Consider the following 25,188-nt stretch of genomic DNA (forward strand, 5'->3'; position numbering starts at 1 on the left):
ATTCTGTGATTCTGTGGCTCACCACTGCTATTAGCAGAATCTGAAACTCCGTAATGCAGGACTGAAGAGGGCTTGTGAGCCCTACCAGGCTTCTTAAACTATGTCAGCTGGTCTAACAAAGCAAAACCAGGGAAGTCCTCTATGTTTTAATAGTGAGATAGTTAAAAACAACGCCTATGTGTCATCAGTAGTTCCATATGGAAAGACACAGCTACACCTGGTAGAAGTCATGTCACGCTTGACAAGGGTAGTTCTTCCCCTCCTAACTCAGCACCTTGCCCACCAGAAGTGCACTTGGATCTGTGATGTTCATTACTTTTATAGTTGTATTGCTCCTATGTGTCTGAAAGTACAAGACAAACTGGAAGAGAGGAAATTCCAATTAAACATAAGAAAACGTCTTTCCCATGAGGGTGGTACGGGTTCATACACCTGGGTCTGTATCCACCAACCTCAACCATGCTGGGATTGTGTGGCTCCCTACCTCGTGTTCTATTGAAGATTTGTGGAATAATTTAAAAACCGTACTTTAGATGACCTTTGCTGGAAGTACATGTATCGTCTCAAAAAGCACCTGTAAAAAGACAGCCTCAGAATTCTTATAAAATAATTATTTGATACTTTAAAAATTATACAACTCAGCTCTCGGCTGAGGCACTCTGTCACAGACTTTTATCTTTTGCCACATTAGCCATAAAGGAAGTTACCCAGCAAACCCACACAGTGTGTCTACATCATATGGCCTTCCCTGGTCTTTCACATTTAACTAGAACTTAATATTTAGCTTCCATGGGGTGTGACAACAGATACAGACCCTGAAATCTATCTCTCTGTTTGTGGCTGAACACAGATGTGTAGAAGTGCTTCTGAAAATAAAGGAGTTAAGTTCTCTGGAATACAATGTCTTCCAAGGTATTTTCAGGTGAAAATATTTGAAAAGCAAGTAAATGAAAAGTAAATGTACACATATTTTTAAAAACCTAGCCTTGCACAGTCATACTGTGTAAGGCTGATACGACCTTCATACACAGAATACCCAGGATGTTTCTGTGATTCAGTAAAGGACAGCATATTGAGCTGTTTCCACTTGCTTCCATACACTGACAAAACCAAGAAATGCCACAGTACACCAAAAATATTATGGAGAAAAGCCATTTAAAAACTATTACAGATTTGCTCAATTTGCCAATAAAAGAATAATGTCTAAACAAAATATTCAGATACAATGTAATATGTTTATTTTTATTAAATTCCAATTTGTAAAGGTCCCTTTTTAAACAAGAACAAAAGAATCAACACAATTCAGAGGGCTTATCTCATTTACGATATTCTTCCCCACTCTTCACTTATCATAACACAAAGCAGCAACTTATATTATTAGTGCTCATATAGTGCACTTATATGAATTTTGATTTGTGTATTAAGCTTTAAATACAATGTATTGTCCATGAGCATAGCCCAAAGAGTACACAACATTATACATTTTCAAAGCATATGTTAAAAAATAAAGGACAATAAATGTATATCCAAGACAGTAAAACTCAAAATATTTTGACTTGGCAAACTCTATAACAAGTAACAGCAATTTTAAACTGTGTACAAAGCAGAACAGTGCCAACATGCCTCCAGTCTGTGAGCTATGGTAAAATATCAAGCGCACACATAAAGGAGAGAAGCCAAAGAAAACCGCCACAAAGTCAGAGCTAACCTGAGGCACACCCAACTGCGACCAAACAAAGGCAGCCCACTTTCTCACTCTATAATGCAAAGAGCCCAACAACAACGAAAAGCACTTCTACGCTACAGAAAGTGAAATGGCACCTTCTTCCAATTTTGTCTCTGTGTTTTTAAACAACTTGTTCAAAAAATTGAAAGATTAACATCTAACTATACCAAACAAATGCACAAACTATAAAGTCAGAGAAGCTCCAGAAGATTGCCACTTTCAACCTTGCATAGTGATAGCTGGCATTGATATTGCTACCATAGCTTCAGCAGAAGATATGGAAAAGAAAAATCTTTACTTCTAAGTAAGTGATGAACATACATAACATTTTCTTCACAAAATTTAGTTTAACAGTTTTAATAAAAGGGAAAACAGCTCTAAAAAGGGAAAGATAGTGTTCACAAGCTTAGAAATAAAAAAATACAAAACCAGAACATTCCATAATAAAAAAAATGAAAATCATAAACATTCCATCATAACAGCACCTATTTTATCACTAAATAAGCCCCATACATGCAACAAACTACAACTATTGTATAAGGCTGTCGAATTAAAGGTTTACTTTTCATATAAACAAAGTGTAAAAATAGCAATAGGTTGCAATCTTCAAATTTAATGCTCTGTGAGGATTTTGTTCCCCCAGCTTCATTTGGTAGCAATTTCAATATGCATTTGATATAAAGGTCATACATCTTAGGAACCGTGATACAAATACATTGTACCTAGGACAGTACTGTCATATCTCTCTTCAACCTTGACAGAATTGGAATGCTCAACAACACTGCTAATTTCAGGGATGCTTTCAGCAGTATCCCCGAAACCATGATAGTGTCCATAATGCAAAGTATCTCCAGGGTCTTCCACCCAGGAGGGACGGTTAGAAACACAGCTACTTGGGCTTCCGTTCAGATGCAGAGATCCACACATATCGGTAGAATTATTCATGGCTTTTTCTGGTTCTTCGGTGCCGTTACTGACATGAACGCGATGCCTACTGGGAGAAGTTATTCCAGGAATGATTCCGTTAGGTGTTAATGTTAAACATTCCTCACGCCTGGCATCCATCCCACTGAGCTGTCGTGCAGCGGTGAAATCCAAGTGTCCATTGACGGCACATCCATTTGTCAGTGCATTCAATATGGAGCTACTGCTATTCATATCTGCATTAAGAAATACACCTGTCACCAACAATTAAGAATAAATCAAAAATACATCAAAATGTCTCCTCCACTTATTTAAAAAATGTATCTGTACACAGCTCTGAAAAAAAACCTACCCTTTCTTTATTTATAACAATATAGGTAGTTCAAAGCAACAAGAGCTGTCCAGTAAGCTTGTAGCATGGATTCTTGTGTCGAAAACGCAACCATCTACCTACATTCAATGTGTAAATATGCCTATATTAATCTTTGCAAAGACAATGGGAACTTCTCCATTTTTTTTTCACTTAACTGTATGAAATAAGTACAGCAGACAACATTCTTGGCTGTGTTTTGAAAGGTGGAAGAAAAGGCATCTTTCCACCTTAACTGTAATGCCCTCTTTGGATGAAAGGTTGTGTACATACAAGAACGGAGTATCTGTGAGAGGGTGAAGGGCTGTTATTTTATTTTTCATCTGTAATGTATCTGTGGCTATTTTGTTTTTTTTTCTTTTTAGTGGTAGCTCTCACAGTGTGCAGTGTACACTGAAATAAGCCGAATAAAGAAATGTTATGTTGGGGTGCTAATATAAAATGTTTCAAAGTTCCTTTATTCAGAAAGTACTTAAATTTATCCAGCAGATTGCTAGATAACATACTAGGCAAGTTTGTATTTAATGATAAATTTTTAATAACATCTGTACAATCCACATGCAAAATGCCATACAATAGCAACAGCAGAGTGCACAGAAGACTAAAAAAGTTTATCAGGAAGTAACAAAAATCTGAAAATGTGCATGCAAAAACCACTGACCACTGTTTTAAAGAATTTCTCTGTCAAATTTAGCAATTAGCACAATAGCTTTTATTTCCATGAACAGATTTAATCAGTATATCTGAAATGTATGGTGGTGCAGTGGTACTCAAAATGCTAGTCCAAAAATTGGGTGACATATTCTGCCTTAAAAATGCCTATTGGTAAAAGACATCTGAAATTTAAATCTATATTGGTAAAGATGAGCAAGGCAAATCTAGAAACTACAGACCTATATGGTGACATTTAAAGATTTTACATTCCATTATTATCCTTCAAAACACACACATATGTTTATGTACACAGAATGCAAAATGTGCAAAACAGGACTGCATTTACTGCATGTTTCCAAATCAAGCCAGTAAGTCTGTTGGTAACCTCCCACATTTGCAGAACACTGCGTTCCTGCGTGAGTGACCCACGAGTACCACTGTTTCACAAGAAAGAATCTGAAGTTTTGGTTCTCTCTTAGTCTTTTGCATGGATGTTACTGGAAATATGGATTATGATACTGATACTTCACATACCACAACACACAATACCAAGAAATGTGTTTGATTTGTAACTCACTGGATGTACTAACTGGAGTTTCCTGTTTAGTCCCTAGATGAGTTAGAAGAACCACATCAGCTCAACTCACTAACCACAAATTCTTATTGGAAGTGGAAAAAACCCCCAAGCCCATCAAGACATCAAAGTTAATATTTCAGTGATGAAAACGCACAGAAGGAATTTCATACATCATTTATTAACTGAAAAGTGCAAAATTTTAACTGTTTAAAAATAAATCCTTATAGGTTGGCTTTGCCAAATCAAATTTAATAAAAATGGCACTACTGTTAGTTAATAGGCAAAAGGGTGTAATGAATACTTCTAGTGATAATTCTAGAATGTTATGATTTGTTAAAAAGTAGCACCTATAGTAATAGAGTATATTTATGAGACAATCGTTTTTCCATAAATAAGAACACTTAGTAATTATCACTGGTCTATTATCACTACTCTTTTTTTTAAGTACTGATTTTATATATATGTGTATATATATTTATTCTTAATATATTAAAATATCTATTAATTATTATTCCCCTTGGTGAATCTGATCTGTGGTACAAAGCATAAACATACTTATCACAGAACAAATTAAAGTAAGAAATCGATTTCTGAATGTAATAGTGCACTATCAGATTAACTCCATGCCTTTACATACAAAGTACATGGAAAATGCTGACCCAAGACAGCTATAATCGAAACTCTATACACATCCTGGGGCTACCAAAAGCATCTTGATTAAGCAGCCCTTAAAAAACTTAGAGCATTAATATTTACTAATGCTAGTAACATTTTGACTGTTTCATGAAGATCGATACAAAACACAAAACCTCTTTTCCAAGGTAGGTTAGTTCCAAATACTAGTGTAAGATCTGCAATTACATAAAAAAACCCACAGCAAGATCCTTCACTTATATCATTGTGTCTGAACAAATTCTGAACACATGGTGTATGTCTAGACTATTCTTTATAGCATTTGTTGAACTATTTTGGATATAGTTTAGTTGTAACATACATTAATTTCAAAGCTATATAAGCACTACCATGTTTTCCTATCAAGTCTTCTTATTAGCAATTAAATCTATTTAATGGAAATTAAATGAATAATTTAAATTATTTCTTAATTTCCTTTAACCTGAAATTATAGTAGCAACGAAAAGCAAGGCACAATGTAATACAAGCCTCAGGTTAAAAGTGAAACAGCCGTTGTGGATTTCTGTTTATCTGAAATAATAATAAACTACTAATAAATCTGTTTCACCATTACAATATATTGCATGAACAGCTAATTTTAGATACCTACTAAATCCCCAATATAATGGGTGTTACAGCAATACAATAGTTTTCAAGACTCCAGACAACAATGTGCAAAAATAAAGGACTAAGTTTTATACTTAAAAATAAAATGCATATTGATTCTTGCAACGACAAGGAGTTTGCATTGCAGAAACAGTGTATATTTCAATTTCTTTTGGTCCAACAGAAGTACTCTCCTGTTGTTTGGTGTCTTCAACCATTTGAATGTTGTGGTTGTTAACAGGAAACTGTCCACTCCCACCTGATACAACAGCAAACTCTCTATCAACATGCATATTGTCAGCATCGTCCTCAACTCCTTCATTCATCATCGGTATTAAGCCATCAAAGCTGTAAGCTGATAAAAAAAAAGTCACATTTAGTCACTGGTGCACACTTGAAAACTCAGCCAACAAACAGATGAGTACTTTGATTATTAAAACAAAAGCTTCTTATAAAGAAATGTGATTTTTTTACATCTGAAAGCTTATGACATTCGAGATTCCAAATGCAGAATAAGTAAATGCTAAGTACTTGCACATTCTATCCCTCAAAACAGAGAATTACCAGTGTACCTATCAGACTTTGCAGCTACATATCAAACAATTATTTGTTGGAAGTACTAACAGATTGAATAAAGAGCAATTTAAGTTACTCATATTTAGGTTCTACAGCTGGTGTGCCCAACAGATAAAAAGCAGTCTGTACCTCACAGCTGTCTACTATCAGTCTGGACTCCTCCCTCTTTCCTTCCCAAGGGCCAGTCCCCAGTAACCCACCTCCACTCAGACCAGACTGCTCCAGGGATCCCTTCAAGAGCTGAACAGATCTGTCTTCCGAGAAAAGCCTGCCAAGTGGTTAGACTGCTGTGGGAAATGCTTTAATAAGAAAGATGGGCTTGACTTCACTACCTCTTGAACTTACCACCCAAAGCACTGCCCCAGTACTATTCCAGAAGACCCTGTACTGCTCTCACACTGATGTGAACACACCTTCTATACACACTGCACATATTCTTCACATTATGTTATAAAGGGCTACTTTAGTAGACTGCAAGTCAGCTCTCATTACCTTGGGCACAACAGAAATTTTCATAAACTACTTGTTTTTAAAGAACCTTAAGCAACTGCTAAAATGTTTCAGGGACAAAGAGATCACCCAGGTCTTAAAAGACACCAGGGCCCTTGGATCAGTGAGCTTCAAATCACCCTAAACCAGGAAACCATTTTTTCTAGTTACCTAGAGGAATATAGAAGGGAACACCTGGCAGTGCCCTCCATCTCTGCCTCACAAAGAACACCTACAAGAAGCCATGCTGAGGCTCACGATACTGATCTAGTCCATCACCGGGTTGTGCAGAGCACATCATTACAGTGTGCAGCATGCACAGCATGGTGCAAAAGCCAACCTGCCAAGGGCCATAAGCCAGAGGGGATACAATTAGGACTGCTGTGAACACAGCTGTGTGACCAATTGGCCTGGTGTGCATCATCAACATACCCAACCCTGTGCACCATACTCTACCAACCAGCCCAGGAAGTGGTGGGGGGGATTTCTGCAATTGATTTCAGAAAGTGGCCACCAATTTACTTAAGTTTAGCTTCAGCCTTCAGAACTAATTTCTGTATTACATTTGAAGAGAGCATTAGTTTGTATCACAGCATATTGTGCGTCAGTGTTGTGCAATTTTGAAGTGGGTTTTTTTTTCATACTATGCACCTGATAGCAGATACGTGTGTGTGCATATGAACAAAACTACGTGTAAATAGCCCCCACCCTCTGCCCAGTTTAGCTATTGCAGGACAAAGAGCGAAGCACAGCTCAAGCATTTGTCTTCTTCCAACTCCACTGCTTACAGGTTCTTGTAAGGGCCGTATTGTACCTGGGCACAAGAAGTAGGTTTTCTCAAAACAGTGACTGTTCTAACTTGGGGTATGGCCATCAAAACCTGACCCTCCCCTTCAAACAGAGGTTGCCTGCACTCTCTTAACATCTGGAATCTCCTGTGCAAATAGTCTTTTAAAGGACAACAGACTAGTGTGGTTTTGGTAAGGGCAAAATTACCACAAAATCGGGCTTGTTGTGTAAAAAGGCTAGCTAAGCACAAAGATGTCCTCATGACTTCTCATTACTCAGCTCTGTTGTTTACAAAGCACCTCAAGAACAGTGATTCATTCTCACTCCAACAGACTTTTTACATTGATGTGACAGATATTACTGATGCTGAGAGCAGAGATGTCACATTAGAAACCAGCTTCCGCAGCCAGGATGCAGCTCTTAATTACTCTAAAAACCTTCAAGCAAACACAGTAAAGCTTTTGCCTTTGTTTGCAAAGGTCTTGAAAAGTCATACTAGCAAGAAGTAGAAAAAATTACCTACTGTGACTGCTTCTCTAACATCTCTGTAATTGCTTAGCTCTCATTCACTTTAAACATACTGTCCATTTGTTTGCTCCACCTAACTCGCCCACTGTTCCAACTGTTTATGCTAAAAGCTAATGCAGATACTGCTATTTCATGACAACATGTGTTAGCTCTGTTTCAGCTGAACCCAGGACGTGTTATCACAAAATCAGCTAGCCCGGTGCCACTCGCACAGCTCGTGGGGAAATGCTAGCTATTGACTAGATTGGAGCAATTTTCTGAAACTAAGATTGCTGGTTATGAACACCCAGAAGGAACAACTCTTCAAAACAAAAAGTGTGGATCTCTGACTTCACGCAGCATCTCCTGGTAACAGAACATCAATACATTGAAGACATCTTTCCATAGCTATTATGGTCATCTGTACACTGCATAAATTTTCTCATTCCATGTAGCTACTTAAGGACTTTATTCCTGAAAAGCAGTCTTGCATTTCATTGCATAGGCACTCTTCTCCATCATGAAATTATTTATAGCTTAGACCAACTACTTGAAGTAACATAGCCCATTTACAATTGGCTATGGAGTACCACGTTAAGGCCTCTGATCCTGGTATAGTTGGAATGGTGGCTGGATAGCAAGTACTAAAGCAAATATTACAGAGTGTCACTATTGATGTAATCTATGTTGTCCATGTCATATTTAGAAACGTTGGTCTCAATTCCCGTCTCGTTATCTGAAATTAAGGACTGTTCAAACCATGGCCTGGTTACATCAGAGGCTTATTTCCTCAGTCCCTAAGGAAATGCATCTCACCAGTATTGTCTTTTTCTAATTTGACTGCACCACTGAAGATGCTTTGTAGCTTCACATGTCTGCTTCTAAGCAGGGCAGACCTACATATCTGTCCCTAGCATCTGGTGAGTAGTAAGGGAGGGATACGGTTTAGTGAGTTAGGTGGTGTTGGGTTCACAGTTGGGCTTGATGATCCTTGAGGTCTTTTCCAACCTTAATGATTCTATGATTTTATTTGGCTCACTGCAAGTTAGAACAACATAAAATTTAACTGAAGAAAGTACCTTCAACTAAGACCTACAAAGTCCCTTTCCTGATGCTAGACACAGGAAAAAAGAGATGAGCTTTCAGTGCGGAATACTGCATTCCTTTTAATAAGAATTTAATGGGATGACCAACAGAAAGGAAGCAGAGGATATTCTCTATCATGTTATTCAAAGTGTTTATAAGATGTAAAAAAAAGATTTCTTCATATAGGCACCAAAAAATATCTTTGAGATTGTATTACTGCATCATTACTGGCAGAGGAACAGGTATCCTCAATGCCCAAGGCTGTTATGGTTCATTCTAGTCTTACATTCTCCTGTAAGATATTGGTTCCCCTTGGAACACAACATGATCCTGGAAACTTAAGGTATGTTAACTTAATGTCACAGATATAATCCCTCTCAATTTGAGAAACCTTTTTGCATTAAATTTATTTAATTCATCTTGTCTAGCAAACAGTTTTTGAATTGTGAATGAATCCTGAAGTGAAAATTCTGAAGTGTAAAATTACCCAGAACATCCAGGCATCTTTGTCAATTAATGCAACGTTATACCTGAAGGAGAAGAAATTGAGGAACGAGTAGAAGCTAATTTCAGCTCCCATTCTTCCCCATATTGTTCTTGGCATCCTGTAACTTCAGCACTCTCTGGAAATAGAAATTTCTGAACACATCACGATGATAACAGGGAGTATTGGGATCTTGTGGCACAGAATAATTGAATAATTAATCTGTTTCTTGTATTAATATGTCATTTAGACATGCAGGTGAGTTTGTCAATAATACTCAACATCCACTCTGAAAAGCTTTAAAATGTTTATTTTCCTTTCTCAGAAACAGTATCACCCCCTTCCTTTTACCTCTGGGGTCTCACCTTCTGTTCTAGCCTTCTTTACTCCAGCAGACTCCGTATCTTCAAAGGATCTCTTTCGACTTGTCCCACCACTGAATGGATTGGGACTAGCATTCTGATGAACCCCATTTAAGGTGCCATTGCTATAGAAACGATTCAGGTGACAGTTCTGGAGGTTCAAGAGAAACTGGGCACACTCTTGGAAGCCCTGGGTATGTGCAAGGTCTGCTGCTGTCAGGCCACTGGCATTTCTCAAGCTGTACAATACAAAGAAACTGAATTAAACTCATTCATCAAGCTATCTTGCTGCTGCTGCTGCCCTTACTATCTATCTGTTGCTGACGAGAGAAAACATAAACTTAGCAAATTTTCATTAAGAAATTAGTTATCAATCTTAGATTTATAACTAACTTAACTTTTCACACATATATCTGGCTTCTAAGCAAAATTTGGGAGACAATACACTTTTAAATAAAATCAATAAACTATGTGCCTTAAAAAAACCATCTTCCTATTTAAACTTCTCAAAATGCTTGATTCTAGAATAGTCTGAAGTATCTGATCTTTACATAAACTTCAGACTAATTTAAGCCTTGAATTTTACCATCTTCTGCAGTTTATTCTGCAATCTATTGCTTTAACTTAAGCAAAAGATCAAATACTCAAAACAAACAACATGACTTGGCAATTGTCCATGGCATTCTGGTTTCTAAGGTAACAACAACATCACTATTCTTCCTAACAATAAAATATATACATATATAGGAAAAGATAGATAGATAGATAAAGATGCTATACTTAGTTATGCTTTGCTTATACTTTTTTTTTTTTCTGGTTTGTTTCTTATTTCAAAGTGTGTGACATCATAAGTGCTGGGACTTGCTTTCTTATTTGAGCCACAACTTCCACTTATGAGAAAACTGCACTGAATTTTGAATACTCTAATGGATCAAGGAGATCATAAATGAAATCAGGTAGGATATGTAGTCATATAGAGGTTTAATTTGAAAGACTGCTGTTATCACATGCATTTACACAAACATACAGTATGTCTGTGCTTAGAAATGCAGGGTAGCTCCATAAGGAAGTGCACAGAAGTAGAGACAAGAGGGCCAGAAATGACAAAACTAGATCGTGAAGTGAAAGATGCTAACAAATCTTTCCTAAGTTTTTTCCGCTTCTCCAGACAGATGTAACTAGTCAGAAAATTGATTTTTTGTTTCTTGGCTTCACTAGTTCAGACAAGGCCATTACTTAAAAATCCAGAAACAACGCAACGAACAGAATAAGAAGATTAATAGACCTGATTCTGTTGAAACTCATACAAAGTACAAAACAACTCACTCAAGCTCATGCAAAGAAAACAAAGCCCAGCTTTTCTTCCTAGATAATTGCAAATTATTTGATATAAAAATGAAACAAAAAAAATCTTTTTAAACGATTACAGAAAGACTAATTCCACAAATGGATACAGCTGGATTACATAAAATTTGGAAGAAAAAGGCAAAATACCACAGAATCAGAAAAATCATTAGGCTAGATCAGGGTAATTTCATTCCATACTACAATATTCTAAGTCAACTTTTACTTGGACTACTAGCGAAAATCCAGAGAACAGGAGCCAATAGTGGTCTAGAAAGTAAGACTTTAGAAGACTGAAAAACCTAGTCAGTTGAAAGAAATGAAACCTCAAGGTAGAGATTTAAGTTTCAAACAGCTAGGAGATAGCTGCAAAGAGAATAATCCATTCTGTGCATCCAGTATATAATGGGATTAACATGAAGAAAGGATTTGAATTTGAAGTTAGGCATTAGGAGAAAGTTTTCAGAGTATAAAGGTTGCTGAATCACCAAAGAACGGTTCTCTTCCTCAACTCATTTTAAGAAGAGATTATGATTTCAGAAATTCTGCAAAGTACAGTCTATCCTTTCCCATGCTGAACTAGATGGTCTGTTGAGGTCCCGCTAACCAACATTTAATGGTCTTTTGGTAGTTCTCGTTTACTTGTGTAGCAGTACATAGATGTAACACAATGCAACAACAATTTAAGAAACAAATTTCAACATATCCATGTTGGACAAAAATAATAGCTCTGTTCTCTGAAGTACTGAGATTTGCAAGCCCCAAAAACACAGTACAGGAAACCTAAACAAGATCAAATCGAAGTTATGCAAAGATAAAAAAAACCAAAACAATATGGTGTTGACTGACCACCTAATTTAATCAAAATTCAAGAAGTAATTTATTACTTAGTAAATGTTATTGAACAATCTCTGCTTTGAAAAATGGACTTGTAAGACAGACTACAGTTAAGTCAGCATTTTCCAAAGGAGTATCGATACAAGTTGCCAGAGGCATTAGGATATGTACGAACTAAGATGCAGGTGTGTAAGGCTACATGACCAAGCTCCGGGAAAGAAGAGTTATGCTTCCCAGAAACAAATTTAGTGTTTGGCAGATCTTAAAGTGTAGTGACCTTTGATATTTTTAGATCTGTCACCTTCCCACCACTTCCTGAACAGCTTACTCTTAACAGGTAGACAAAGATGTACTTGTTCCACAAGAGTATTCTGAAGTACTGCATAGGTTTTCTGGGGACCCAAGCACATTCGATATAATGTTCTTGCTTCTGAAATTCTAAAAACGTCTCTCTTAAGAATCTGAGTCTGAATTTAGCCTACCAATTTCAAGAGAACTTCCTGTGTTCAGAAGCTGGTAATGAAAAAAAAAGAGAGGGGAAAAAAGTTAAATCAAGTAAAAGGAGATTACAGGATCTAGATGACTCTAGAAACTGACTGCCCAAGCGCTACAAAGGAGAACGCAACTGTTCTCTCTGCTCCCCCCTCAGTGGAAACACTAATTTTCTCTAGCTGTTTTTTCTAGCCTTCTCTAGAAGGAAAAATCTGTCAGTGGGAACACAAAAGGCAGCAAGAGCCAGCCATGCTATACCAGCTCATAATAACAAAATGCAAGCGATCCAAGAAAAAATGGCTAACTCAATTAGCCACAGGCACAAAGTAGGAAAGAAAATGCTCTTGACAGGTATCACACAGTTTTACCAGACTGAACAGTTTAATGTACTTCCAGAAAATTTAGAAATACTGCCATCACTGTGAGGATTCTGAATGTGTAACAGAAAAATAGTGTCTTTGTGTACACAGTCTTTCTAGGAACCCTGAAGTGGAGTGCTTAAATGATTTAAAAAGCTAGGACATCTACTGGACCATTCTTTAAAAGCACCAATCTGGACTCGGAGTCGTACTGCCCTGTTACAGCAGTGGTTACAAGGAACTGGGAACACATCTTATTACTAAATCCGCAGTGTATGGTCTACCTCAAATGGTACCAGTGTCTGAAAATGAAGCAGCTACCTCAGCTTAGTCCATGAGTTAAGAATATAAAAGCCATTACTGTAATAGGAGCGAAAACAGAAATGGTTCACGGCCCCAACTACACACAAGACTAAGCGGAGTTCAATCTATTATGTGTAATCCCTATGTCGACCCTTGGTTATGAACTGCAATTATATGCAAAGTAACTAACAAGTGAAAAGAAGTAGTAAGTGAAGATTCATTTGGCTATTAAGTAGACTATATATGACATAGACTGCATGGTTAAAAAAATAAATCAACAAGCAGGAAACTCAGAGGTAATCACTATATTTAAGTACATTTTTAACTACTTCAGTTCAGAGGTATCTTAAATAATTATCTTAATTTCTCATAGCTGCCTACATAAAGAAAAAGGATTTGACTAGGTAAAGGATATTATAACTGAAAGTAACTTCAAGACCCAGGCTGTGAAAGAAAAGCAGTAGAAAAAAAAGTTAACTGTTGGACAACATGGATGAAAAGATTTTAAAATTTCATGTCTCTTGAAAAAAAAACCTCTTTTCCACCCATCATTTCTTTGCAAGTTAAAAATCCCTTCAGTACTAGTTTTGATCTTTTAACCTAAACACCTTGAATTGGCGAAAGCTGCCAAGCTCAGAACACTGTTTCGATACTAATTCTTCAGGCAATCTGCCCTTTTGTTACTGCTAATCATACAGCAAATATGACAGCTGTTTCTATAACTGCATTGCTCAGAAATCAAAAATGAGTAAGGAAACTTCCTGCAGGTTTTGTGGGTGGTGGGTTTTTTTGTTTGTTTGTGGTTTTGTTCCCTCCCCCAAAGATGCCAAACCTGAGGATAAGAGTCTTTTCAGGGTTTTTGTCTAAGCTAGGCTACCTAGCTGAAACGAGACCGGGCAAATAACAAGCTACATAGACTGATGTTTTTCAAAGATGATCTTATGAAGGAAGAACCTACCAACAAGGAAGGTGTAGAAGGACGGAAGAAAGTAAAATTAGAGAAAAGATCAGGCTAAGCCTTGAAAATGTTACATACATTTCATGATTAGTCAGTCTTTCATTAACTAGTATTATTCATTGACTTGGTGCAGTATTTTCTAAAGGTTGGCCTTGTTACTGTCAAAACAGACAGCTGTGCTCCAAAAATGAATTCCCTCTCTCTCTCTCTCTCTCCAGTAAAAAAACCAAAAAGTCAAAACTGAACACATTTCTGAAGGAGGTCAGGTCAGCTACAGGAACAGGGGGAAAAAACCGAAGAAAGGACACTGAAAACTAAAGCTCTGAAAAGATAATTCCCTTTTTGGCACCTGCTCCAGACAGGACCATACATGAAGGCTTGAACTGACAAATGGGAGAAAAATTCCTTACTTAAACCTTACCCAGGACTAAATGCAGTTTTGGTAAGTGGTCAGAAAGTCCATTAACTATACGCTTAAGAAACATACCTTGCATAACTTTCAAAGCAATTCAGGTAATTGAAACACAAATAAGTCCTGTTAAGATTCCTTCACTTAGCAGTATTTTTTTTGCTTTATAGTTTATTAATTATTTCCATTTATTTCCTATCGGTAGAAACAAATTAAGATCATGAAGCATTATATTGTTTACCCTCAGTCTTTTTGTAGGCTAAAATCCAGGAGCTGGGAACGATAAAGACACATTGTTTTCCTCGAAGTAGAGAAGAATGAGATGCTAACTCCAAAGCAAAAGAAAACAAGACAAATGTAATCGGAAAGATACAATTTCATATTATATTCAAAATAGAAAAAAATCCATGAGAAAAGCTGAAGAAAGTCTCGATATGGATCAGTAGAAATAAATGATCTTGAAGTTCCTTGACAGATTACATTTAACACTTGAATTGTTCTGACAAGTGTTTTATAAATAAACTCACAACATTCACTTACATTAAGAGTTAAAGCTCTGAGTTCTGTATACATTTTTATTCACACACCTTCTACAGTGTTTAAAACAACACTTATATTTTTCTTCTTCCATCAAGCGATGTCCACAGGCAGTCTTCAAAACTGACTAATCTTGGCTTGAAGAGGACTTTTAAAATCTAAATCTGCTTTTCTCCCTTGGGTTGACATCAGAGATGCCATTTTAAAGGCTCATTTCATCTGAGAGTCTTGGTATCAAATTAAAGCAGCTATGAAGAGAACACGAAGCGTATATTTAGATACTTCCTTCTTCTGAAATGCTTCAAAAATGTTGGCTGTGAGTGTAATTCAATTGTTGTCCAGAACCAGAAACGATAAATATTTTATCTGACCAGACAGGATTGGTGAACAGAACCATGAACTTTCAGTTTAGCTTTAGTTTAGGAGCATGTTTTTATTATTTCAATGCAACCACAATTTGTTATTTTGAGAAGTTCACTAAGGGAAGGAAAAAATCCCAGGCAAGGTCTCAAAAAATATGTAAGACACTTCCACTATGATTAAGTTGTAGGAAGGAACAAAACTTAGAATTGTTCAAACATAACTACCTTTGCGTAAGAAAGATTTACTTCAAGATAACTTACCAAATTTACTCTTAGAAGGATCTGTAGAAGGAAAAGATAAAGACTTGTGCTTCTCACATTGAATTATAAATTAGACTGAATTTACTTAGAAAGAACCTGATTCTAAGTTGTATCAATTCTTCGTATTTTTTATACTTATTGCAGGAAAAAAGCAAGTACACATTTATGTGTCTTTACCATAGAAATATGTTTGAAATACACTGACTTCCACTTATAATGTCACATACCTTGAAAAACAAAACAAACGTTTGCTAAAAAAAGTCAACATTAAAACTTTTTGCAAAAATGTTCATATATGTAAAAAAATCTCCTAAATGTTTGATTTTAAATAGTGATTACATCACCTACAGCTTACTGTGTTTTTGTTAATGCCATGCGACAATCTAAGAAAATAAACCACAGTTTTCGTATACCAATGTAATATCTGTTAAAAAATACTGAACTCAACTTATCTACTGTTAGTTTACAAATAAAAATGTAGATAAATGTAAATTAGGGTAAGCAAAGCATGCAAATCTATAGATTCTATATCTGAATTCCTAGATGAGCATTAAAACCAATCACCGCAACAAATACCTCAACAGTATGCCTTGTGTGCAGAAAGGAAGCGATACTGAACATTCAATGCCACAACTGTAAGGTTTTCGGAGAAGCACCTGTGGCAGTTTCAGCAGTTTCTATATGGAATGCTCCCCCTTTCTAGGATTACTTGAAAAAATCAAGTCAATTCGAATTACGTAGCTGTAAAACATTGACATGTGTAGTTTTTACAGTTTCAGAATCTTCTGTTTGATTTAAACGGGCAATGGTGCATAAACAGGAAACTTATATCATAAGGGATCACATATTTGCAGGCAACATTAAGATTAAAAGTTACATAAACATACATAAAGTGCTGTAGCACATTAGCCAATATGTAAGCCATTATCATGTGACCACCTTTACAACAAGATACTAAGCCTTTTATGCCTTTAAAGCATTATTACTTTCATCCTGAAACCAATTTGTCAGTTCTTCACTGAAATTTATATAGAATGGATTAAAATTACCGGTCAACTCATGGCTTCAATTACTTTAATTTAGTAGGCTGTATCTCAAAAGAATTAGTAACTATTCCTATACAAAAATTAGCAGATACAAGGATTAAAACAGAACAAAAGGAGAAAGAGAAAAAAAGGTCAGAACACTAAAATGCTCACAGTGAGAAAAAAACTGTTTCCTATATAAACATCAGTATACTAGTCTAAAATTTCTAAAGCAAAATGATTTAAAAATACTAAACTTTAAGTGTTTTAACCCTTTGGTGTCCAAATACAAAAGTTGTGAAATCGTTTCAAACATTTATTTTTTTCCAGATTCTTAACTAAACAGACGTGTGTCACTGCTCGGGACAGCTATAAAAATTCATGCTAGAATTACATACTGGGCATCTACAAAAGCACAAGTTGGTGCCAAGTTTTTATTTCACAAAAAAACCACGTGGCAGCTGAAATTATTTTAGACTTTTAAAAAACAATGGGTTTCTCAGAACATCCTCCAAAATAATAAAAAGGTGAATATCCTGGAAAGAAGTAATCTCTTCTCTGTGAAGCCACTTTTTTTCACATAAAAATCAAGGCTCACCATGAATTATGCCGCTATAATCAGCTCCTAGATACTTCAACTCACAACTGAGCAGACGCTGGCAGAAGAAAGAATTCATTAATGGCAGGTAACATGAGTATTACTACAAGCATCATCAGCAGACAGTGATTTATTGCTGTATCTTTATTCCAATTTATATGCTTTAAGAAAGAGCTCAAACAGTGGACTTTGATTTTCAACATCTCTTGTAAAAATGATTCACGTTTCCAAGCAAAATTTTTGCCTGAACAATATAGGCCTATCTGACTTTGCCTGGTATCACCAATCGACAATATTTTAAAATTCATATCAGATTATGTAAGAACCGATTCCTAAACAAAACTCACAAAAGGAAGATAAGAAAGACTATCGTAACTCTTGAAACAACAGCCAATGTTATGCAATACAGCGTAACAGAGAAGACCTTCCCTATTAAAATGAAAATAAGTACTTCCTAGATCACTAGCAAAAATGAATTCCAAAAAAGCATCTTTTTAGTACTGCAGCCACACTAAGTCCAAAGACAATGTCAGAGTTACTTAGCCAGACAGCTTCATGAAAATGAGAACTATCATCGCTGCTGCTATCACGTTTCCAGAAACAGACCACGAATTGCAGGTAAAGTTGTTTACAATGAGGAAAGCATTATGGAAGACTATCAAAGAAAGGTTCAGTGCAAACTTTGACTTGAAAAGATAAACAGCCTTGCATCACAGATTTTGCCAAGATGCCTCTAGTAGCAAATAAAATCACATTATTTCTCCTCAACATAGCAACTGAAAACCAATGATAGCCTAGAATTAGAAAAAGTAAGAAAGAAATCTTCTCTCAGATGTGCCAAGCATGGAAAGAAGTTCAAGAGATTTAGTACAAGAAGCATGGTGAGTAAGAGCTTGAGAATAAAACTAAAGAAGTGAATTAATTTTGAAGTATTTTTGTGCCAAAAGGGGGGCAAAAAATCAAGAATGAAAGGACCAAAGGTATTAGATGGATTTATTATTTTTCCGTAACAGGCATGGAGAGGGAGACTATCAAACTACACTTGTTTGTTTCTTTTGGTGACAAAAATAACTTGGTGCTCTTACTCAAGGAGACAGAAGATATTTTGCATTAAGAAACTGCTGAAGTGCATAAAACCACTTTAAATAAGCTTCACAAAAGAGTTTTTTCAACTTAAATTTTCCTCCAGTTTAAAAGAAAAGTTATCTACTGTATATGAGCAACATCAAGCGAAATACAAAAGAAGGAAAGAGAAGCTGAAACAGAAAAGTAACACTTTCTCCAAGTTATAGCTGCCAAAGCTCTTCCAGGGTTTAAGCCTCTATGCAGTGAGATACTTCTTGCAACCTGTAGCACATGACACGCATTGGAAAACTTTTCTGACCAATGTGAACATGTTCTGAGCCATGCCTTAACTGCCTAAACGTTTTTTGTCCAGATTCAAAGGTACTATTGGTTGAACTATGATGATCAACTTTACTGAAAGACACAAACTAGAACGGCAAATACAATCCAACACAGAAGTTAGAGCAAATGTGTTACAATTGTCTCAGCACATATCCAATCAAAAAGTACCAGCAGATCAAGCACAGCACCTCTACAGATCATGACCACCATCAGTGTCTGGACTAACCATCAGAACTAATCAGACTGTTGCATTTGGGAATATACTGCACCCTTGTTTCTTCCACTGCATCTAACTTGTCCTCTGGCCAAGTCACACTTTCTAACACTTTGGCTTCTCCACCTAACTGCACCCTGGTTTCTGTTGCCAGTAATAGCCTATCTTACAGAAAAAAAAATAACCTATCTGAAGGGAAGCTGCACAGTGAAGATTAGTACAGTATCACATGTGAAGGCAGATCACTTCCCCCCAAAAATGCTAGCACTACTGTCAGAAATCTGAGCTATCCTCATTGAGAAGTCTTGGTAACACATGTTCTTTATCCAGCTCTTTTGGACTGAAGAAAAGCCGAGAAACCAAGTCTATAAATCACAAAGGCTCGTCACTAATGAATAAGCTTCCCTATCAAGCTGACCCATATCCCGTGAACTTCCTTTATGTTCCAGAAAGGTCACAAAACATCATTGCTTTAATGAAGGATTTGACTTTATTCATAAAATGTACCACGTCTCACATTCTCTCCATTTCTGAACTGACGTCAGTAACTACTGTTGTTATTCCATCCCCACAAAGAATAATCCACTTTCCAACTGAACCGCAACTCAGTAGTAAGAGTTTGTCTCAGCTTCCTACAACTATTCAGAACAGCTGTAACTGTGAAAACTACCTTTCTCCATCCTGGTTTACTGTAAGACTGAGCCTCTCCCAATTTTTGATTTATCAGTTCTGCTTCAGCATTCCTAAATCCTTCCTTTAAATCCTTCCTTGAGACTACATCCAAATTACTGCCTTACTTCATGGTCACAACCTCCTACAAACCACATTAAGTTCTACAATGATGGCAATCAAGCGTGAAACCAAACAAGAAATTATCATGCTTTATTTGTAATTATTTTGTAGAAGAGTTTCACCACTGAAATGTACAAACAAATTTGCCTTTCCATAAGAATCCATACAAGGCAGGAAAGGAAGACTGAATTCCAACACCTGCAGGCTCCATACTGCAGGATGGTCACTTCAAGAAGACCACAATGATGGCCCTTAAAACGCTTGTTATATACAATTAGACAAGAACAGCCACATTTCTTTCTCAACTATACTGCACTGCCTAATAATAATAATAATAATGCAACAACAGTAATTCATCTAGCAGCTTAACCACTATCCGGAGAACAGGCAATCAGGTTTGCAAAAGGAATCGTGTATGAAGTGGTTTGAGTTTGAAAAGTACTGAACAGATTATATAAATACTAATATACTAATTAACACATAAGAACCACTCTGTTGAAAAAGCACCTAAATTCTATTCCTAAACAAATATTCACTACCAACCTGAAGCATTATTCTCAAGATGAGGTTAATGACCATAAGAAAGAAGGATGTTGATTCTGCTACATTGAATCCATGCAGCAGTACAGCTTCTAGAGTAAAAAGATGACATAGTAATGACACTTCACAAGCACATTAACACCAGAAATGGACAGCAGTTCCAATATTAGAAGCTTGGTAGTTAAGCTGGCTAGCTAAGAAAAACAAGCAAATTTTAAAAGCCTACAAGTATCTGCTAAAATTTCAAGAAATCAGGAAGAAATCCAGAAACTAATGGAGGAGATCTCTGAACCCTGAGACCCTTCAAGAGAACAGGCCATGTAAGTTTCCCCTCCAGACTGAAGAGGTACTGAGGGCCTATCTCACAAAGAAATGTCTGAATTCTGCATTATCATAATGAAATCTACATGACTCATCTTTGTCTCTTCATTAAAGGTGACAATTTCAGAAAGTCAAGAAGTCTCAAAAATACAAATGAGAAAAACTATGCTGAGACATCGCAGGAGTGGTCATAACTGAAATGTGAAAGAGACTTCAAACAGAAATGTATTACAAGGATTTCACAAAGGGCTAATCTAGTGGCACTTAACATTGGACAGATTTCTTTCAGAGAGGATGCAGAGCAGTTGTGAAGAAGAAAAAAAATTAATGATGCTTTTTTTTTAAACAATACAATGTAATTTGTGAGTAATGAATTTGCTAAGAATTAAAATTAAGCCACTGCCAAAGAAGGAGAATTAAGTTTTTGCTGAAAAACTAAGTAACAGAGAGGACATTTATGGCATTATAGAAGCAGTGAATTTACACATTCAAATGAATGCAAGACAGCTTTAATGAGAAAGTGGCTAAAGTGTCTGCCTAAACTAGATCAACATCATGATGTCAATCTGTCACCTGGCAGAAACAGATGTACCGGTATATTTATCTCAGCATGTCAGCTACTGTCCCCAAACGTGGAGACCAGAGTATAAGAAACCAGAAAGGGAAGAATCTATTTGGGGTCTTATAGCATCCCTACAAACCAAGTTTTAAAAAAACCTTAAGATTTCTGTCAGGGAAATAAAAAGCTTTCCTATGCTACTATTCAAGCATCCTGATTAAAACAAACAAACAAACAAACAAATAACAACAAAAAACTTCTGAAGCAAGCAAGTACTTGTGTTCAACTGGATGGATGCACACCAAGCCACATCCTGTCCCTCAAGTTACACTTCCCTTTATCCCAGGATAACGCAGTGTTTGAAACTTCTCTCCCAGCTCTAAATCAAGCCATGAAGGAATATACAATTGTTCAAATGACAGTTAGAGAAGAAATTTTATTCAGAAATAAGTGGACACAACGCATAAGTGAACTGCATGAAAACAGACAGAACCAGAAAAGGTTAAGTTCAAATCAGTATAATTAACAGCTGCATTTGCTTATTTTTTTTTTATTCAACAGTGTCCTGTGTTTGTAGATGAATTTTTTGTTTTTATATACGCTGTGATGCAATCTATGTAAGCATATCAATACCCAGCATTTCAAAAAATAGTGTAGAAGAGCAAAACAAAACATGGCACCAAGAAGGCTTTTCCTCCATAAAGAGCTGCGGACACTTGTTTGTCACCATGATAAATAATACACAATTAACCATACATAAATTGCATAATTATGCTTTTTAGTGAAAATCCAGCAGTTATTATGGATACTTTAAAAGGTACTATCCACATTAAAAAGTCAGTTACACAGCAAACCTTTTCACTCATATGAGGACATTGTGACCACCTGCTTCCCCCTCTTCAAGGGTCCATGAATACCATAGTTAGTGGAGCAACCATTTTTATGGCTGTAGGACATACTGTGCACAGAATATGCTTCAGCTAAAATGAAAAGGTAAATACCACAAAAAAAATCAAAATATTTTCACTAGGGTACAATTATTATTTTTTATTATTATTGAAAATTTACACAGGAATAGAGACCTAAATTCTCTCTCATCAACTAGTAAAGCAATGCAACAACTTCATGGCAACAACTTAATGAAATTTAGAGACTCTACCATACTGTATTTCTCTGTAAAAGCAACACACTAACAAGCCTGAAATAAAGTACACTAGAACAATTGAAATGAGGCAATTTTATTCAAACTAAAATTCTTACTTTTATCCTTATTGGACTATTGTCAATATTCTTTGGTTTCCAATACAACCAAAGGAGTGAGTAAAGCAGAAATATGGTAAACACTGGTATCAAAGATTACACTAGTCCAAGTTACTTCATTTTAACAGCAGTATTTCAATAATCACTCATTAATAAAAGATACATTTCTTGCAGTATTACACTACTGATTACTAGTGTGTGTGTAATAATAAATCTTAACATCCCTGTTCTGGTTTCTTAAAGAACTAGGGATGGTGCAATACTTGATACATGCTATAAATATCAGGCATAAGCAGTATATTTGACTACTTGTAGTCAAGGGATATTCTCTGCGTCGCCATGTAACTAGATTTTGATACTGTAACTGTATGAATAACGAAAAAATTGGATTGAAAAATCTAATCCCAATTAAAAAAAGGCCACATCCACCATCAGTACAGATCAGCACTACAGTTCTAGTTAGTGCTTAGTTCTGTATTTAATAGAATTTTTGCCTTGGTCCTATATAGTCAATTATTATTTCAGTTAATATATACAAATTCGAACTCAAATATATGGATAAAATCCCTCTCCTTTTCTTCTAACTGAAGCCATAAAATAAAGGAGTCAAAATTTTCAGAGCGTATACATTTTCAAGATGTTACAAAAATCAGGAAATCAACATAACCATTAGAGATATGGGGCCAGTTTTCAAACCCAGATAACCTAAAATTAATCAATGTCAAAAGCATATACATGGATTTGGCTGAATTTAACAAACTGAGCCTGGAAACTAGGTAATGTGGAAAAAAACCCTCACCCCAATCAGTCAATAGCTAGCTCTCTCACGTGACAGGGCCAAGTCCTGATCCTCTAAATGACTAAACATGGGTTGCTCCACCAGCCTATTCCATCTGCATCCCTGATTTTACCATTTCCTGGATAGGATCTGATATTTAATTACCTATTGAGCTTGTGACAAGCCTATCCTACTGAAACACAGATGGAATTCAAAGTTAGAAAACTGAGAATCCAAATTATTTCCTGTTCACTAAAACTGCTCTAAACCTACGCTACTTCTGCTGCAAATAGCTTTGGTCAATGCAGATATTTCTGTAAAACCTGGAGAGTGATGTTTTGCCTATGGCTTGCAAATGTGTTTAAAAAGCAAAATTTTAGTTCTGTAAGTTAAAGTTACAGCCACATCTCCAATCTCAGTTACTCAGCTACTTATTTTGAAAGTCCTATGGATGTAACATGTCCTCCTCTTTACATCAGACTCTTAACCCACTCATTTCACACTTCTCTGCAGTTCTACAACTTCTCTTTTGATTGGATACTTTGTAAAAATCACAGGATTACATACTAATTGATGATGATAATTAAGGTTTGCTCAATTCCACAGTAAATTTAAATCCTAGTTTATTTTAAGATACCTGAAAGTGAGTGCAAAATGGGAATTTTTACATTTAAAACTGATTTCATGAACTTGTCAATAACTGACCACGACTGCTGCAGAAGTTATTTCAGTATCATTTTTCTATGAAGCAATTTCTTAATACAAAGCAATTTGTTCACTACTATTAACTTAAAAGGTACTGTATTTCCTGAATACTCTATGATACCATTTAAAGAGTCAAATTTTATGATAGATTTATCAGGGCAGCATTACAAAAACAGTAAGATGGAAACCAAAGGGTAAAACAAGAAATTAACTACAAGATTCTTATTTCACTTACAACTTAAAGGTTTCATATTGCAGGTTAAAATACAGTAACTAGTTACCATTTAAGATAGGAAGGCTATTTCTAATGAAAACAAATTGCTAAAGTATTTACATTATTATAAGCCATAGAGCTTATACTCAACATTTCTAGGTGAAAACTGCATCCATTTTGTCCATGCTGAAAGTTGCAAAAGTTTGTGACATTTTCTGAATGTTTTTGCAGTACATAAACCTTTAAAGAAAAAAGTTAACACGGCAAATACACAATATACTAACAAACAATATTAAACTAACTGCAAAGAGTGTGTGAGATGCTATTTTGCACATAATGTTGCTTTTGCATTGTTTTCTATATTTATTCACCAGTGCAATGGGTAAATTTGTTGTAAAAAATAACTACACACTAGATAAAGTGTACAATTTGGGGTCATTTGACACAAACATGATAAATACTTTAATGTTACCAGACATAAATGCAATACTAATGTAGCACACTGGTATCACTTGAGTAAAATAAACTTTATTATTAGACATGCAAAACATCTTGGGCTTCATTACAGTTGAACATGTCTATCTTTTAATCGGGTGCCTGCTCTTTTTATGTTTCTTTCTGACATCAGTATCTATGTTTACTGGTCTAAGTTAGTTAGCTAAACACACAACAATCAACAACAACAAAAAAATACCTCACTTACTCTATTTGCGCACCATGAGCCACAAGGGCACTTATGGAATCCATACTACCAGACCGTGCTGCTTTATGAATAGGAGTTTCACCAACATAATCCTGTAAAGACAAACTACATTTTGTCAAGTATAATCTTTCTAAAAATTAACATCTTATTTTTACATTACTCACTTTTATTAAGAAAGCAGATATACAAAAGCAGCATTTATTAGCTAGCAAATGCATCAGATACTTTACCATTATTTTAAAGTTTGCAGTAGGCTGTCATGTACATTAGATATTTAGCAAGAAATAATGCTAAGGGCTTCTAACTCACAAGGTAAGCCTTACCCAATAACTAGGCAATCAGCAGAAATATATTGATCAAAACTTGTTAAAAAAAACCCCGCAACATT

General features: G+C 35.8%; 1 protein-coding gene across 1 annotated transcript in view; it reads right to left on the reverse strand.

Moving 5' to 3' along the window:
- Window positions 1–1,215: 1,215 nt before the first annotated feature.
- The window catches only part of ANKRD10 (ankyrin repeat domain 10), a 32,444-nt gene continuing 8,471 nt past the window's right edge, over window positions 1,216–25,188 (reverse strand). Inside the window, exons 2-5 of the mRNA XM_010074293.1 lie at window positions 24,801–24,892; window positions 9,826–10,061; window positions 5,789–5,884; window positions 1,216–2,886 (exon numbers count right to left, since the gene is read on the reverse strand). Of these exons, the coding sequence (XP_010072595.1) occupies window positions 2,420–2,886; window positions 5,789–5,884; window positions 9,826–10,061; window positions 24,801–24,892 (891 nt within the window). The 3' untranslated portion in view covers window positions 1,216–2,419. The remainder of the gene's footprint in view (window positions 2,887–5,788; window positions 5,885–9,825; window positions 10,062–24,800; window positions 24,893–25,188) is intronic.

This window comes from Pterocles gutturalis, unplaced genomic scaffold, assembly GCF_000699245.1.
Source record: "Pterocles gutturalis isolate BGI_N339 unplaced genomic scaffold, ASM69924v1 scaffold29626, whole genome shotgun sequence".
Classification (NCBI taxonomy): domain Eukaryota; kingdom Metazoa; phylum Chordata; class Aves; order Pterocliformes; family Pteroclidae; genus Pterocles; species Pterocles gutturalis.